Source organism: Crotalus tigris, unplaced genomic scaffold (assembly GCF_016545835.1).
Source record: "Crotalus tigris isolate CLP2741 ecotype Arizona unplaced genomic scaffold, ASM1654583v1 scf7180000019068.10715455, whole genome shotgun sequence".
NCBI classification, from domain to species: Eukaryota; Metazoa; Chordata; class Lepidosauria; order Squamata; family Viperidae; genus Crotalus; species Crotalus tigris.
Window position 1 is genome coordinate 3,614,118 of NW_024097358.1, and position 19,064 is coordinate 3,633,181.

At 40.6% G+C, this 19,064-nt stretch overlaps 1 protein-coding gene across 5 annotated transcripts in view; it reads left to right on the forward strand.

Annotated features, from left to right (window-relative positions):
* Window positions 1-19,064, forward strand: part of ARNT2 (aryl hydrocarbon receptor nuclear translocator 2) — an 83,447-nt gene that overhangs the window by 60,505 nt on the left and 3,878 nt on the right. For all 5 annotated transcript variants that reach the window (XM_039359142.1, XM_039359146.1, XM_039359145.1 and 2 more), the window contains 6 exons: window positions 1,825-1,976; window positions 8,145-8,217; window positions 9,020-9,143; window positions 16,310-16,409; window positions 17,265-17,403; window positions 17,882-18,047. In XM_039359142.1, coding sequence (XP_039215076.1) covers window positions 1,825-1,976; window positions 8,145-8,217; window positions 9,020-9,143; window positions 16,310-16,409; window positions 17,265-17,403; window positions 17,882-18,047 — 754 coding nt within the window. The remainder of the gene's footprint in view (window positions 1-1,824; window positions 1,977-8,144; window positions 8,218-9,019; window positions 9,144-16,309; window positions 16,410-17,264; window positions 17,404-17,881; window positions 18,048-19,064) is intronic.

A 19,064-nucleotide genomic window follows, 5' to 3' on the forward strand; every position in this document is an offset into this window, starting at 1 on the left:
GTTCCAATACCTCAGGGGCTGCCCCAAAGAAGAGGGAGTCAAGCTGTTCTCCAAAGCACCTGAGGGCAGGATAAGAAGCAATGGATGGAAACTGATCAAGGAGAGAAACAACCTAGAACTAAGGAGAAACTTCCTGACAGTGAGAACAATTAACCAGGGGAACCACATGCCTCCAGAAATTGTGAATGCTCCAACACTGGAAGTTTTTAAGAAGAAACTGGACAGCCATTTGTCCAAAATGGTGTAGGGTTTCCTGCCTGAGCAGGGGGTTGGACTTGATGACCTCCAAGGTCCCTTCCAACTTTATTATTGTTGAATGGAAGGATTTATATTCCTTGCAGACAGAAGAATATAAGTCCTTCCATTTCCTACCACCCAGTCAGAGCTGAAGAAGCTTCTTGGATGAGAAGCGAAACGTCTTCAAAGAAAAACAAGAAAATCCAGTTGCCTCTTGAAAAAGCACCTTTGGGGCAACCATGACTTGGATGATGGAGAATCTCCATAGACATTCAGTACCTCCTTATTTTCCACTGAAAGGCTGAATGTTGATGGATTAGCTATGTGGGGTGTGCAAAAGCTCCTAGAGTTTCCTCCAGCTTATAGTTATCCTTTGTAAAAGAAAAACAACAGCAATATTCTCTAGTGACACAGCATATTTAGCATATTTGCTGGCAAAAGAGGAGATATACACCCGCTGTTCAAATACATACTACTATAGATAGTGCTTGACGTAACAGCCACAACTCAGCCCAACGTTTCTGTTGCTAAGTGAGACAGTCGTGAAGTGAATTTTGCCCCATTTTGTGACCTTTCTTGCCACAGTTGTTAAGGGAACCACTGCAGTTGTGAAATTGTAGCACAGTTGTTAAGTGAATTTTTGCTTGTCAGACGTTCGTAAAAGGTGACACTGCCACCATAATAAATATGGGTCAATTGTCAACAATTTTGATCACATGATCACAGGAATGCTGCAATGGAAAATGATCATAAGTCACTTTTTTCAGTGCTATTGTAACTTAGAACAGTCACTGAATGGTTGTAAGTCAAGGTCTAGCTCGATTTGCTGGCAAAATATGAGATATACACTCGCTGTTCAAATAAACACTATTGCTACATTTCTTGTTATCCCGCGTTATTTTGAATTTCAGTTAAAACATCATATAGCATTGTTCGTAATCACTACCCATCATCTATGACTGTGGTGGTAAACCTGTGGCATGCAGAGCCCTCTCTGTGGGCACGCGCACCATCGCCCCAGTCCTGGGCTTTCAGCTAGGTTTTATAAAATCTTTTTGCTTTAGGCCTCCGCCACCGTGTGGAAAAAAAAAAGGTTCAATCAATCAATCAATTTCAACTTCTCACGGGGAACAAAAAGATCTCGTAAAATTGGAATTGATTGACTGAACTTTTTAGTCCCACCCAGTCTGCCGTTACCATCACAGCCACGCCCACCCAGTGGGCCACACCCACCCAATGCGCCACACCCACCCAATGGGCTACGCTCACCCAGCACCCGACGATACGTAAGTGGGTTTTGGGTTGCAGTTTGGGCACTCAATCTTTAAAAGATTTGCCATCACTGATCTATGATGATGCCTGTCATCCCTAAATGTCATTTTTTTTTTTTTTTTTTTGTGCTGGTGGTTAAAAAGAAATGCTAAAGGTCACATACAAAGGCAGAAGCCATTTAACCTCATCAGATGAGGATCTGCCTGCTTAAAACGCTACTCTTTCAAGGTGGGTTTCTCTTGGTACCCTGTAAATCTCCCCTTTGGGTTAGACCATGATCTCCTTTTCCAGGGATTTTTTCCAACTATTTTGCAGGTGGTGAAGCTGAAGGGCCAAGTGCTCTCTGTGATGTATCGCTTTCGGACCAAGAACCGGGAATGGATGTTAATCAGGACTAGCAGCTTTACATTTCAGAACCCGTATTCGGATGAGATTGAGTATATCATCTGCACCAACACGAATGTCAAGTACGTCTTTTGAAAGCTAAGCAAGGTCTTCCTTTCTTGAAAGCAGTTTTATTTTGGAATGAGGGCTGTGTTTCCACGTTATCGTCTCTCTTTGTACGTTTTGAGCACAAAATTACACAGTGGATCCTAAGAATTACTGTGGATTTAGACTGGAGTTTCTCCTGGGGTGGGAGTGGAAAGGGGGAAATTAAAACAATCGAGGTAGCAGGTCCAGCCAGGCGACCGTGTGAATGCCTCATCCGTTTTAATGAGTGTTGTGTGATGACATGTGTTGGCTGCCTCCTTGACTTTTTTCACCCGTGCGAAGAGGGTGAGCTTGATCAAGCCATTCCAAACATAACATAGCAATAAACCCTGGCTTGTTGCTGGCTGGATTGCCCTGGACCTCTGGGCTTAGAAGTGTGCTGGACCTCTTCCCTTTGTCCCAAGACTATTTTTTCAAAAGGCAACCGGACTTTTTTGGGAGGATTTTTTCTTGAAAACCTTTTGCTTCTTATCCAAGAAGCTTCTTCAGAACTGAAGAAGAAGAAGCAAAAAGTTTTCAAGACAGTCCAATTGCCTTTTGAAAAAATGCCTTTGGGACACCATGACCTGGATGATTGAGAATCTCCATAGACACCTCCTCCACTTCGTATACCCCAATGAATTAGGGAAGAATCTGCCTGTATCTTTTCCAAATGTTATCTCATTGCTTTGGACCGAAAAAATGTTTCAGCCCCTTTTCCCTAGGAAAGCATCTTGCCCATCTCCATCCAGGTAATAATAATAATAAAGTTGGAAGGGATCTTGGAGGTCATCAAGTCCAAACCCCTGATCAGGCAGGTAACCCTATACCATTTCAGAGAAATGGCTGTCCAGTTTCTTCTTAAAAACTTCCAGTGTTGGAGCATTCACCGCTTCTGGAGGCAGGTTGTTCCACTGGTTAATTGTTCTAACTGTCATGAAGTTTCTCCTTAGTTCTAGGTTGCTTCTCTCCTTGGTTAGTTTTCATCTGTTGCTTCTCGTCCTGCCTTCAGGCGCTTTGGAAAATAGCTTGACTCCCTCTTCTTTGTGGCAGCCCCTGAAATACTGGAAGGCTATTATCATATCCCCCCTCGTCCTTCTCTTTGTTAAATTAGATATACCCAATTCCAGCAGCCTTTCCTTATATGTTTTAACCTCCAGTCCCCTAATCATCTTTGTTGCTCTTCTCTGTACTCTTTCTAGAGTCTCAGCATCTTTTTTACATCGTGGTGACCAAAACTGGATGCAGTATTCCAAGTGTGGCCTTACCAAGGCATTGTAAAGTGGTATTAATACTTCACGTGATCTTGATTCTATCCCTCTGTTAACGCAGCCTAGCACTGTGTTGCCTTTTTTAGGCAGCTGCAGCACACTGCTGGCTCATATTTAAGTGAGTGTCCACTTGGACTCCGAGATCCCTCTCACAGTTACCACTATTGAGCAAGGTACCCCCTATACTATACCTGTACATTTGGTTTTTCTTGCCTAAATGTAGAACCTTACTTTTTTCACCATTGAATTTCATTTTGTTAGATAGTGCCCAGTGTTCAAGTCTGTCCAGATCCTCCTGTATCCTAAGCCTGTCTTCTGGAGTGTTGGCTATTCCTGCCAGCTTGGTGTCGTCTGCAAATTTGATCTTCCTTACTCTCTGCACCAGCCCTCTCTAAGTGGTTTACAGAATCAGCATCTTTCCCCCCAATAATCTGGGTCCTCATTTTACCAATCTTGGAGGGATGGAAGACTGAGTCAACCTTAGGCCAGTCAGGATCAAACTTCTGACAGTGGACAGCCTGCACTACTGCATTCTAACCACCGTGCCACAACATATAAATAAGACCTTATTTTAAATCTCAATTTTATCTGATGGCGATCTCGTGACCCACAAGGAACAGGATTTCCTTGGGGTTGCCCCTATACAATAAAAAATTATTCAAATGGAAATGACTAATAAAAGTCATATATTTCAGCACTTTGAAAGTTGTGGTTTCCCTCTTCTCCAGTTCTCCTGTTGCTCATTAGTTTCACTTTTTTTTTTCTTCACCAAGTTGAGTTTAAGGACCTGCAGTTAGAACAACATGGAGACTTTCCAGAATGCTATTCTAATGTTTTGTTGATATGGTCAGTCGATTATCTTGGAGTTGACTTAGGTCCAAAGAAGAGGCAAAACCTGGATAATAAATCAGTGTCTATTCCGAATGGTCAGATGGTAGAAGCAGGAGGATCTATTGCTCATAAACAAACTTCTGTTCAGCCATAAGTCCTCAGGCCAATTTAAAAATAAAAAAGTCATTTATTTGGGCCAATAAATTACTTATGTTGACATTGAACAAGGAATTTTCCCTTTCAAGGTTGCATCTATAGCGTTGCACTTGAAAAGAAATGGAATGTTTAAAACCTTCTTTGGATTCTGTCATATTTATCCTCAATTGACTTAGCAAAACAAGCTAGGCTTCCTTTCCTAATATGGGGGTAGGCTGTTATGGGCTAATGCATTACTGATACTCTTTTCTAAGGAAGCAATAAATAGTGCGAGAGAGCCCTTTCACCTTGTTTTAGAAAGTTGCAGTACATCTGTAGCATTCTAAATAACAGAAGGGGCTAGGTATGGAGATTGTGATTTCAGCTTTACAGACTCTTTAAAATGTTTAGAAACAATCTGAGATGAGTGGAACAGACTGAGAGATCGGAAAGGAAGCTAACTGCCATTGATGGAATTGAAGTCAACATGTATCCCTGTGGGACAGAGGCTTAAATGTCTAGTGCAGTGGTTCTCAACCTTTTTAATGCTGCGACCCCCCCAACTGGTCGTAAGTCGAGGACTACTCAACCGGTCGTAAGTCGAGGACTACTCAACTGGTGCAGCACCGTTTGCAGAATGGGACTTTTGGCGGGCTCAGCAGGGCAGAGACAGCCTGGACAATTCCTATTGGCTTTGAAAGCCAATAGAATTAGACTCTATTCAAGAGAGTCTATTCTATTGGCTTTCAAAAGCCAATAGAATAAAAGGGAGTAGCACAGCTAAGGAAAAGGGGGAAAAAAATGGCGGACTGCGTTGTTTGGCGACCCCCGTGAAATGGTCATTCAACCCCAAATGGGGTCCCGACCCACAGGTTGAGAACCACTGGTCTAGTGTGTCAGAGAGCCTGCTGTTTTTCATTCTCCCAAAGATTGAACCAACACTATATCAAGGGCATTGTGGGAAAATTAGAATAGCATCCTTCAAACAATGTCATCAAAAGATGTGGTGCCCTTATTTCTGTATATCTATTTATCTTTTAAATATACGTTTGTCTATAATCTATATTTTATTCTAACACGTCATATCTATGTCCAGTGCGTTTTTAATTTTGTATTATTAATAAAAATTTATATTAAAAAGAGAGAGATGTAGTGCCCTCTGCCATAGATAAGATCTGTAGGAAGTAACAAGTTAATTGCTATCTACAGTCGGACTTGGTAGAGCCCAATTAAATGGTAATTAGGAATTGATTGGAGTTGTAAAGCCTTATTCATTGCAGAATTTTACTTCAGTGCATAGTAAGTCTAGCGACAATTAAATATTTAGCTAATGAGGTTTTCCAATAAAAAACTGACAGAGAGGGAGAATAAAGAAGATAAGATAAAATATAAGATATGATATAAGAGATAAGAGATAAAAGATAAGATAAAATAAAATAACCTTTATTGTCTTTTTTTTTTTACCGTGGGCACAACGGCACACATCAAAAATGAAATTTAGTTGCCCGCTCTCAAAGTGAAACACATACATGACACACACCCAAACATACTATGTACAACATATGTATAGACCCACACCCCTACATATACATAACAAATAAATATTAAATACTGTCCATCTTGAATATATAACGGTAGGAGGAAGCTTGAGAGTTCACAAGGTTAATGCTGTATGGAATGAAACTATGGCTGAAAAGAAAGAAAGAAACATTTCTCAAATAGATTATTCCTGTTTTGGCTAACCAGGCCTGTTTCCTCGAGCTGCTCCTACCTGCATTAGTCCAAGCCAGCATTTAAAGGCAAACCTTTAAAAACCCTATAGGTCTTTATAAGTCAAAAGTTCCAAAAAATAAGTCAGAATAACTATAGGTCAAAAGATCTGAAAGACTTCAGATTGTATAACTAGAAAGCAGGGCTAAATATCACTCAAAAAGTATGAAGGTGTGAAAAAGAGGGGAAAAAAGACTTGATATATATATATGAAGCTCTTTTTTTTAAAAAAAAAATTGAGAGCTATAAGCACACTGGTGATTATCATCAGAACTGTGTTTATTTGATGCTGGCTTGAAGCCATCAGCTTTCCAAATTTGGTTTCTGTGTGGAAAGACGATTAAATACTAGGTTCAAATGTTCATGTTCTTCTCTGCAAAAGTTTGTTTTGGGCACAGCCATCCAAGTTCAGAAGTAAAACATTGGCATCCAACCTTTCATTCTTTGTTGAAAAAGGAGAATCTAATGTAAAATGCAGCCTCTTCCTACATACACACAAGCTTTCCAGCGTCTATTAGTTTTGAAACTGAGCAGATGTCCTGCCTCTTCCCTTTGCGTTTCCTCCCATGACACACACAAAACGAGATCATTTCGGTATTTTGGAAGGTTCAAAGTACTAATACTCAACATTGGGTCAGAAATGCAGCGAAGGTAGAATATCAAAGGCATTTGTGTTTAACAAATTAATTTCCTTCATTTGTTGAAACGTTAAAAGCTCTGCCAAACTTCCTGATCAGTCTTCAAGATGTCACTCATATCAACAGAATGAAAGCTTCGGTGATCTCAGTCACATCCATTGACTGGATTATATTGATACAGGTGCATGTATATTAACTGATTGACTCGCTAATTTAAAAAAAAAGACGAAGGAGTAATTTGAACATACTTAAAAGAGAGTCCCGTTGACTTGAAAATGTATGTTAGCGTTTTTCTAATATTATTTTTGAAACTCGCAATATCTGTGAACGTGTAACAAAGAATTTCTTCCCAAATAGCAATAGCACTTACACTTATATACACCACTTCCTAGTGCTTTACAGCCCTCTTTAAGCGGTTTGCAGAGTCAGCCTATTGCCCCCAACAATCTGGATGTTTATTTTACCAGCCTCGAACAGATGGAAGACTGAGTCAACCTTGAGCCAGTCCCAATCGAATTCCTGGCAATGAGCAGAGTTAGCCTGCAATACTGCATTCTCACCACTGTGCCACCATGACTTAATGGTTGGATCATAATTCTAGGTTTTCCCAGCCTCATGGTAGGCATGATAACTCTGGCTGATAAAAGTTAGACTGTATCATTTTAAACTGGAGAGGGTCATTGTAATACCTCAAGCTTAAAGCCATTCATTCAAGAAGTTGATTTTGTCTTTGTGCATTTTTCAGTCTGATCTGGATATGTTGTGGGAAACAGGGAGAAAAAGCCAGACTATGCCATTTTGATCTCCTTGGATGTATGAGTGATAAAATATTCTTCAGAGTTGCCTTAGCCCAGGGTCCCCAACACCCAGATCCGTGGACTGGTACCAGGCTGTGGCATGCCAGCAACCGGTCCGCACAAACAGGCAAAGCCCCATCCATGGGATGCAGGCAGCACACAAAACCACGCACCCTCCGGTCTGCAGAAAAATCTCTTTCCAAGGAACCAGTCCCTGGTGCCCAAAAGGTTGGGGACCTCTGCCTTAGCCATTTGATTAACTGATAAGTTATAAATTGAAACTCACCAAATTAATTGCCTGTGATTATATACACACACAGTGTATAAGCTTTTTTTTTTTGCAGGTTTCAGATTAATGTCTTGCTGTGTTTCCCTCAAAGTCTTTGATGCTGGACAAAGTTTATACCCGACCTGTATTTGATTGACTTACAGAGGTAGTTTGGATGGATTTCAACTTCTCTTTACTGAATTGGATATGTCAGTTTTCTTTGAAGTGGCTACAGATGTGCTCTCATAGCTTATTTTTTTTCTGAAGATTTACTAATTGGATTGTGATCTGTAGGCTTTCTTCCCTCTGTTCTCATTAAGCTCAGATGAGGCTTTAAAAGACTGACTTGATTGGCATCTTAGGCTTTTGATTGGCAAATGCAGGACAACACAAGTCTTCCTCCATGACAATCTCAGAAGAATTTATGACCACTGTTCTTCTCGCTTCCTTTCAGACAGCTTCAGCAGCAACAAGCTGAGTTGGAAGTACACCAGAGAGATGGACTTTCCTCCTATGACTTAACTCAGGTGAGAGCCCCCGCTGAATTTAAAGAATTGGGTTCTTTAAAATAAGCCACAGCTAAACCAAGCGATTTGCCACCAGGAGATTTGGCAATGGCTTTAAAAGACCAGACTAATTGAGAGGACTTTTAGTGGTTTCCTACAGACTCACCTCCAGCATCATCCGGAGAAGTTTATTAGCTTTTTTAATATTCATAGTGGCCCAGAATGCTGGACCAGGTGACTCTTTTGCCCGATCCTTCAGGGTTTTTTTCTTGCCTTATTGTCTGATGCCATCTTCTCCCAGGAAAGGGACAAAAACAAAGGCAGTTTCCCAGTTTTCCTGCGAAGCTCTACTTTGTTCTCACTCTGCCTCACTTGTGAGATTTATAACAACAGCATTGGCCACAGTCTCCCTGTGTTTTTCTTCTCCTCTTTCTGTCACTATTTCCACCCAAAATTGTCGCTAAGAGAACACCCACAGAGTGTCCTCTGAAAGATTTGTGGAATCTTTCTACCTAGAAGCGCCTCCAGAAGAAAGAATGTGCAAATGCTTCTGATGTCTGCAACTATTCACCTGGTGTCCCTTCAACCACCCACCTCAACCACAGGTCACTTTACCTGGATCCATACCATTCAAGCAACAGCTCCTTACTATTACAAAGTACCAGTGCAGCATGTTTGTGGGCCAAGGAATAATAAGAGCAGTAGAAAAATGTCTGTTATAGAAAGCAAATCCGGGGAATAAGGGCTTGCTTCTTACTAAGTTGGGTGGACATTTAGCCATCAAAGAACTTGTGGTTTCCTTCTCTTTGCCTGTTGTAATTAGGTGCCGGTTCCAAGTATACAGTCTAATGTTCATGACGGAGGAAAAGCCGTGGAAAAGCAGGACACCATCTTCACCCAGGAAAGGGATCCAAGATTTGCCGAGATGTTTGCTGGCATAACTACTTGTAAGTAAAATAATTTCTCTTAAGTTTCCTCTTCAGGAGAAGTTAAGTTATTGTGACTTTGGATTCTCAGTTCACTATGCTGACATCCCATCAAGAGACCCTAAACCCCACACTCTGTTTCAGTGGAAAACACATAATGGGGAAAAGGAGAGATTCAAACCCAAGTTGAATTGTTCTGAGTTAACTCCTTGTCTCTGGATTTGGAAGACAGTTGATGACTGCACTTGTAGAATGTTAGCACTCTCAGAAAATGGCAATGTAGGAAAGTTTCTCCTACTAGTATTAGCATTAGATTCTTCCATGCTAGGTAGCATATTGGGCTGCAAGGGGATCTCCAGTTTTTTTTTGATTTGGGGCAAATACTTCAGCCTCTTCCCTTGTGATGTTGGATGTTCTTTGCCATGTATTTCGAGGACATCCTCTTGATCATTTGGCATCGAGGGGGTCCACTGTCATCTTGGGAATTTGATTATTTGATTATAGAGCCCTTGTGGTGCAGTGGTCAGAGTGGAGTATTGCAGGCGAATTCTGCTCACTGCCAGCAGTTCGATCCTGACCGGCTCAAGGTTGACTCAGCCTTCCATCCTTCCGAGGCCGGTAAAATGAGAACCCGGATTGTTGGAGACAATATGCTGATTCTGTAAACCACTTAGAGAGGACTATAAAATACTATGAAGCGGTATATAAGTCTAAGTGCCATTGCTATTCTCCATGCAGAGTATATGACCTATGTATTGGAGTCTTCCGCATGCACAATGTTATGTAATTTGCAGAAGCTCTTTTGGAGCATTTCTTTGTTAGTAACATGATCAAAATAGCAAATTTTTAGGATTCTGTGAAGGCGTCTTTGTTGGAAGATATCAAATCTTCTCCAATTAAGAGAAACTAAAATAGAAAAGGCCGTACTCGGTCCTTACAAAAAGGGGTAAATTCGCCCAGCATACAACCCAATCTTCAGGAGGGTTTGTAAAGACATGTCTTCTTTGGAAAGGCTAAGTCTTACAGCTGTAGTAGTTGGCTGTCTATATTTCTATTTTCAACCTATTCTATTCTTAGCAGAGGATGCAAGAGTTGACTTCTCCCCAGTTCCCAACTCATTGCTAAATATTTAATGGAAAATCCTGAATTTCTTCATAGGGAAAGGGATTGGATTCAAAACAGTCCTTTCAGTTGTATGGTTTCGCTATTCTAAATTGAAGGGAACAGGAAAAAAAAAATACTTGCATCTCTAACAACTGTTGTCAGCTGATAGCTGGGCACGAGTAGCAATTCAATAAATCAATCTAGCTTTTTCCAGAGGGGGGACAGAAATGATGTTTTGTTTTTCTCAGAAATATTTTAGGATTATTTTTATCGTAATCTTTCCCTCTGTTTATTGTTCCTAACCTTCCCTACTGCTGATGAAGTTTTAACATTTGTTATTAATTAATCACATGCAAGGCGTTCTTAGCCAAGCCAGAAGCATCTCGCTGTTTGTAACAAAGGGTCACTTGGAGAGAGCAGCACAGCTGGGTCTCCTTCTTTCGAGATGCAGTCATCTTTCTTCCATCCATCATGGAAAATGTTTTTAACAGTCATTGCTCCCTGAAGCTGGTTATCTCCAGTGACAACACTAGGCCTGGATCACTGGGTGAAATTCTAGCATCTAGCTATTTGTATTGTTTATGTACACTTTTACTTACTGTACTTCTATAACTACCATAATTGAATCAACTCCCCAAAGTTGCAGTCAACAAAACAATAAAACTATTTTATTGTCCGAGGGAAAAAAAACTAATTTCAATTCATATAGGGTAACATCCCTCAATCACGAATATATATATTTCTGGAGTAGCTCAATGTTCACTAATTTCCAGAGGAATTACACAAAGGTGTTACTCTAAATGCAAAATGGAATAGTCCAAAGTACAGAATCTGCTGCTGAAATACATTGTCTGTTGATTGTTGTCCCTTCACTTTGGAGGCCTTGATACATATTTGTTGGTCAGAGCTGTGGTGGCGTAGTGGTTAGAATGCAATATTGCAGGCTAACTCTGTCCACTGCCTGGAGTTTGATTCCTTTGATCCTGACCAACTCAAGGTTGACTCAGGCTTCAGTGCTTCTGAGGTCAATAAAATGAGGACCCCAGATTGTGGGAGGCAATATGCAGGCTCTGTAAACCACTTTGAGAGTGCTGAAAGCACAATGAAGTGGTATATAAGTCTAAGTGTTATTGCTGTCACTATTTGAGGCAACCATTCCATGTGGAGGAGATGGCTATCCTTATAACTCACTTCAAAATAGCCCCCAATGGATCTCATTCGTCAGAGAAACAGAAGAGTTTAAGAAGGTGACCATGGCATTTAATCTCCTATTGTTTATTTACTTTACCATATCTAGAGCCTGTCCGATCCAAAGTAGTCTAGGCAAGCCACAACAAGTTAAAAGGATAAGCAACAATAGGCATGAATCAAGATTATTAAATTCAACAATAATCGACACTCAATCACTATGGCTGAGCACCGATAAAACATAGTTAGGGTTGAAGGCTAGATGAAATAGCCTTTCAAAGTTTTCTAAAAAATCATGGATGATGGAGCTTTCTGAATCTCTGGAAGAAAAGAGATCCATAGTGTGGGGTACTACAGAGTGTGGGGTGTCATCAAGAAGGCCTGTCATTTTACCCTTGTCCCCCTTGATTCAGAGAGAGGAGTAGCCTATAATAATAATAATAATAATAATAATAATAATAATAATAATAATAATAATAATAATAATAATAATAATAATTGAAGAAAGAGACTGAGGGACTAATTCTGGCTGCACAAGACCAAGCCTTAAGGACAAATGCATACAAAGTCAAAATTGAGAAGACAGCAACAGACAGTAAGTGCCGCCTATGCAAAGAAGCTGAAGAAACAGTGGACCACTTGGTAAGCTGTTGCAAGAAGATTGCACAGACTGATTACAAGCAGCGGCATGACAAAGTAGCAACAATGGTGCATTGGAAGATCTGCAAAAAATATCATTTGCCTGTAAGCAAAAACTGGTGGGATCATAAAATAGAGAAAGTCATAGAAAATGATAAAATTAAACTGCTCTGGGACTTCAGAATTCAAACAGACAAGCACCTGCAACATAACACCCCAGACTTAACAATTGTCGATAAGAAAGACAAAAAAGTCTGGATAGTGGATGTGGCAGTGCCTGGAGATAGCAGAATAGAAGAGAAAGAACTGGAGAAGATAACAAAATACAAAGACCTACAAATAGAAATAGAAAGACTGTGGCAAAAGCAAGCAAGGGTATACCAATAGTCATAGGCTCCTTGGGTGCAATCCCAAAACAACTGGAGCACCACTTGAACACCATTGGCATTGACAAATTCGCTATTAGTCAATTGCAAAAGGCAGCCTTATTAGGAACTGCTTCCATCCTGCGACGATATCTGTAATACCATCAAACATCCACATCTGCCTATCCCAGGTCCTGGGTAGGACTCGATAGGTAGACAAAATGCCAAATCCAGTCTGAACATCTGGCTGACTGTGCGATGATCAATAATAATAATAATAATAAAGTTGGAAGGGACCTTGGAGGTCATTGAGTCCAACCCCCTGCTCAGGCAGGAACCCTACACCATTTCAGACAGTCTCTTCTTAAAAACTTCCAATGTTGGAGCATTCACCGCTTCTGGAGTTAGGTTGTTCCATTGGTTAATTGTTCTAACTGTCAGGAAGTTTCTCCTTAGTTCTAAGTTGCTTCTCTCCTTGATCAGTTTCCATCTGTTGCTTCTCGTCTTCCCTTCAGGCACCTTGGAGAATAGCTTGACTCCCTCTTCTTTGTGGCAGCCCCTGAGATATTAGAACACTGCTATCATGTCCCCCCTCATCCTTCTCTTCGTTAAACTAGACATACCCAATTCCAGCAACCGTTCCTTATATGTTTTAGCCTCCAGTCCCCTAATCCATCTTTGTTGCTCTTCTCTGTACTCTTTCTAGAGTCTCAGCATCTTTTTTACATCGTGGTGACCAACACTGGATGCAGTATTCCAAGTGTGGCCTTACCAAGGCATTATAAAGTGGTATTAACACTTCACGTGATCTTGATTCTATCCCTCTGTTAATGCAGCCCAGCACTGTGTTGGCTTTTTTGGCAACTGCAGCATTTCCTGCAAAGTTCTCACCAGGCAACCAGATTTAGTCCTGCCATGGAGAAAATATGTCTGTCAGTGTTATCTTTGAAAGTGAATTCCTATATTCTGGTTCAAATATATCCAGACAATGCCCAAATCACAAAGCACTACTTTAATAGGACTCTTTCACCCAGTCCTGTGATCTTGGAATCAAGATGAATCTTGTAGCATGGCTACAAAGAAGAAAAAAAAATAGGACACTAGAAGAGGTAGACTATTCTAGACTTCTTTTCTGTAGACTATTGCTTGGCAGAGAGAGGGAGAGAAGAGAAAGGAGGGTATCAGAAAGAAATTGGGTGTGGCCCCTACCAGTATTGAGTTTAAGATGTGCTCACTTTTCCCTCAACTGGGGAAAAAAAAATTAAACTCCTTGCACTTCCTACAAGCTATAAGGAAACATTTTTGACACAGGATGCAGTTAAAAAGGAATAGAGGCAAACTACTTGTTACTTTTACATATTTTGCATGATGTTGATTTTGGATTGACTTTCTCTGGGCCAGAGTGTCCAACTAGCTGGAGATTGCACAGAAAGACCTATCCTACCAGGGACATTTGCTCTGCAGCCATCAAGCACGTATCTTTGCAGGAGGTGGGGAAAAAAAATGAAAATATCTCCTATGTGTCGACCATGTGTTTATAAGCAACAGAGCTTGTAAAAATATCTTTTAAAAAAATACAGTGCACAAAGAATTTTTTATATCTGCCTTGAGTGCATCTCCCAAGTCAGATATAACTCACTTCTCCTTTATCCCTGGCCAAAGAAATAAAAACAAATATCTAAATATCAGAAATCAGATTTGCTAGATGGCTTTCTTTCTGCTTGGCTTTTGCTGTGAGCGGAGACATTCGAATGATGCTGTACAGTCTCTGGGTCTAATTTGTCAACATTGTGGCAATGTTTCCACATTTTTCATGTAAGCCTGGATCCAAACTTTATTTTCTGCCGTTGAGAAGTTCCCGTTAAAAAGTCCTCATGCTCAATTTGAATTTCAGCTTATGGGGGCGGGAGAGAATTCTGAATAATAGACACATGTTTGTTACTATTTTTAATTTCTGTTTTCTGTCTGGAATTATAATGACAGTGATCCCAGAGGCTATTTATTTCCAGATGGAGTTCCTTTCAGTGTCAGGAGACCTTGATCTACTGCAGCTGCCTTTAACCTTGCCCCCTCCGATCGGGTTGGGTTGTGGTTCTGAAAAATGCTCAAATGCCTGCACAGCCATGCTCGCTAAGCATTATGGCAGTTTTAGTCTGGCACGTTTTGACGATGCCCATTTGGTGAAGGTGCCTATTTTGCTCCATAGTGGGAAGAGTTATTGGCAAAAGCAGTTATGCCAAATGTATTATTTTAAAAGAAGTTGGTAACAGAGGGGCTCCTGGATTCCAAAAATGGAATATAAATGTTTATTACTTCGGACTGAACTTTCATAAATTCAGCAAAGCTCATCTGATTTATCTGATTGCACCAAAGCTTTATGAGAATTGAATGAACAAGTGGTAAATCACATGCCCCCCTCTCTTTCCCCTTCTTTTTGAGTGTTTGTTTGCTGGGCATGTGTGCATGTAGTAGCTAAAAAGATTGCCAGCCATAATATATTTATGTCCCCCTGCTTTTCCCTGAAAAAATGATGCGTGTTTCTTTCTGTGTACTCCCTTGTTTTATCCGTGCAATAGTCCTGTAAGGTTAGTCAGCCTAAGACTTATGACTTACTCAAGAGCACCAGCTCATCCTGGACAAGGGAAGACTGAAATTTGACCTTCTTAATCCTAATCTGAAATTCTACTGAACCGTCCCTTCTAACATAGCCAGTTTTCTTTAGCAATTGCTAAATCTGGTCAAGATTTTCAAAGTACCCCCACAGTCAATTGTAAATACAATGTCTTTTGCAGCATCTTGGGTGGATTTGCAATTTGGTACAATTTTGCCATTGTTCTTCAAGTCGTGGCTTAAGGCCAAAATAAATAAGGTTAAAACTGAGATGAACTCTGCTTTCCTGGTCAGCAATTAATTTTTGAACTGGCTGTATTCATGATTGGCTCCCACAGAAGCCACGAGAGAAACCCGTTGGATGCCCTGGGTGAACTTTTCTTATTACATAAAAATTAGAGGCAGACTCTGTTTCTGCCTGCACTTAAGCCTTATTTCTGAAACCCTGGTTTTGCAACTTGTGGTGAGAGGATGAGGCACAATTGGAAGCATAAGTCAAAAGTTTAGAATTCTGACATCAATACTCTATTCATCAAGAAAAGGGTTGTTCCTCATGTGATCCAACCAAGGAAAGATCAAATGTGCTACAGACTCCATTATCTCCTTAATGAGAATATTGTGAGCAGTAGACTGAAGAGGAAGTAAACCATCCTTCCTTATGGACTGTGAAGAGAGCAGCAGTCACCCACACACATAACCTGTTCACTGAATTAACTAATTTAATTTAAAATACTGGCTTTGCACAGCATTTTAAAATAAAATAACCATACAGTGAAGTTTGGTCAATATGATAAGCCACAAAAAAATGAACCATGTACTATGCTTAGATATGAGCGGATATGAAATAACAACAGTAGAATCCAATCCTAAAGGAATACTTCAACCTAGTTGAATATGTTGAATGCATTCTTCTGATTTGTGGCGACATCACCTGAGCAATCTCATTCAAACATAACTGTTGCATACGAGGAATTGTGTCATCGTCCCACAGACATGGTTGGAAGACAAGAATGTAGCATTTAGTTGGAAGGAAACCTATCCACAAAATTGTTGGCAACGTTGAAACAGCAGTTTTGTCATCTTTATGTTTTGCTGTTGAAGATTAGAAGGGATTCAGTAGTGTGAAACAACGTCCGTGGTCTACACATGGAATGAGGGCTAAGTACAGGATAGGGATACAAAGTCAAGTAGGCCGCCACAATGGTATGACTGAAGCTAAACCTGGTTTGTATGATTGTTGCCTTGTTCTGAGTCGTCTCTTTCTGTTGATTACGCTTGCAGCAGATAAAAAAATGATGCCTTCGGCTTCCACAACAGGGAACCAGCAGATCTACTCTCAAGGGAGCCCATTTCAACCAGGGCATTCTGGGAAATCTTTCAGGTACTGTGATTTATGACAGATAGAATAATGGCATAGAATCAACACTTGGCAAACATTGAGAAAGTATTCATCAATTGAATCTTTTGACCTCAGTGTTACTAGGGGAAAAGTAGAGCTCAGGAATAGCCAGATTTAAAATACAGTTATACCAGTAGAAGAGCTTGGTTGTTTTTTGCAGACATTTTATTATCCAATTAAGTAACATCACCAGTGTATTAACAGTGTTTACTTCTTGATTGTATTGATATTGGTGTTAATCTCTGCTTATCTGGGTATTCTAGCTCTGTTGATATTACCTAGTTGAGTAATAAATGTCTGCAAGAAAATAACCAAGCTCAAAAAGCTTGTTTGTTGTTGTTGTTGTTGTTGTTGTTTCTTCTTCTTCTTCTTCTTCTTCTTCTTCTTCTTCTTCTTCTTCTTCTTCTTCTTCTTCTTCTTCTTCTTCTTCTTCTTCTTCTTCTTCTTCTTCTTCTTCTTCTTCTTCTTCTTCTTCTTCTTCTTCTTATTCTTCTTCTTATTCTTCTTCTTCTTCTTCTTCTTCTTCTTCTTCTTCTTCTTCTTCTTCTTCTTCTTCTTCTTCTTCTTCTTCTTCTTCTTCTTCTTCTTCTTCTTCTTCTTCTTCTTCTTCTTCTTCTTCTTCTTCTTCTTCTTCTTCTCCTCTTCCTCCTCTTCCTCCTCTTCTCCCCAATCACACTCCTTTCTAGCATAGATGATATTACCTAGTTGACCAGTGAGATATCAGAGAACACAAAGACCTCACATACAATTATATCTGGACTGGTCCATGCAGAATGAAGGACTAGAGGTCAAGCAGCCTTCTATCTTCCAAATCCCTTTTCGTTTTCTTCTTTGCAGCTCCTCTGTGGTCCATGTGCCAGGGGTCAACGACATCCAGTCCTCTTCATCAACAGGCCAGAACCTGTCCCAGATTTCTCGGCAGTTAAATCAGAGCCAGGTTGCCTGGACAGGAAGTCGCCCTCCATTCCCTGGACAGGTAAGGCAACTAAATTTCAAAAGCCTGCTTTTATATCTATTTTTGGCCAGAGGAATCGTATGTTATATTTGGGGCTCTATCGTTTTTATCGCAAGAGGCATAATTGAAGGTACAGTGATAAGGACTGCACAACCCTTTGGACTCCATCTCCAAAGGATGCTTTGGAATATCCCCGAGCGAGGACATAATGTTTGTCTCCCACACCTGAAAGTAGCATCCCATCAGGTTTGTGTCTGCTGAAAAATTGAGACATATTTCCTCCAACTCATGCTGTTCAGTTCCACAAGTGCCTTGAATTACAACAGTCAAGCAATAAAAATGAAAACAAATGATCTAATGAGCCCTGGGAAAAAAAGAGATGCTGATATTATAATGCACAAGGCTGTCGGGATTAAGCTTGGATCTCTGTTGCATTGCTTCATGTCTTTTTGAGAAATGTCAACAGATATGTCATCTTTCTTGTTTACTCTCCATTCAGCAAATTCCTTCACAAGCCAGCAAGGCCCAATCTTCCCCCTTTGCAATTGGATCCAGCCATACTTACCCTGCTGATCCAGCTTCCTTCAGCCCCCTGTCCAGTCCAGCTACATCTTCTCCCAGTGGGAACGCCTATTCCAGCCTAGCTAACAGGACAACAGGCTTTGGTAGGTATGGAAGCTGATCATACTGCATTAGTGCATTAATACATCTGATTCATGGTTATAACTGTTGCAATGTGAGGAGTGAGCGGGGTCTTTATGCAACAACCAAGCTCAGAGAGTTTTAGACTGTCAGAATGTATATCAAGGCACAGGGAATTAAGAATGACAGCATGATTTACGCAGAATAGTTTCTTTACTGTTGCTCACCTATAGAAATAAAATGTCGGATTGCACTGGATTGCACAGCAATGATGAACATGAGCCACATATGGAAAAGCAAAGACATTACCCTATTGTGTTCCCAGTAGCTACCCATGGTTGTGAGAGCTGGACCCTAAAAAAGTCGACTCTCACTGGCTCAAGGTTTACTCAGCCTTACGTCCTTCCGAGCTTGGTAAAATGAGGACCCAGATTGTTGAGGGCAAGATGCTGACTCTGTAAACCGCTTAGATAGGGCTGTAAAGCATTGTGAAGTGGCATATATGTCTCAGTGCTATTCCTTCCTTCCTTCCTTCCTTCCTTCCTTCCTTCCTTCCTTCCTTCCTTCCTTCCTTCCTTCCTTCCTTTCTTTCTTTCTTTCTTTCTTTCTTTCTTTCTATAACTCTGCCAACTGACAGCAGTTTGATCCTTACCAGCTCAAGGTTGACTCAGCCTTCCATCCTTCCAAGGTCGGTAAAATGAGGACCCAGATTGTTGGGGACAATAGGCTGACTCTGTAAACTGCTCAGAGAGTTCTGTAAAGCAGTGTGAAGCGGTATATAAGTCCTAAGTGCTATTGCTATTGCAGGCTAACTCTGCCCACAGCCTAGAGTTTGATCCTGAAGGGCTCAAGGTTGACTCAGCCTTCCATCTTTCCAAGGTCGATAAAATGAGGACTCAGATTGTTGGGGCAATAGGCTGACACTGTAAACCGCTTAGAGAGGGCTGTAAAAGAACTGTGAAGCGATATATAAGTGCTTCTGCTATTGCTATCATAGTACTAGTGGGGTATTGAGGCTGTTTGGTGCAGTAGTTAAAGAC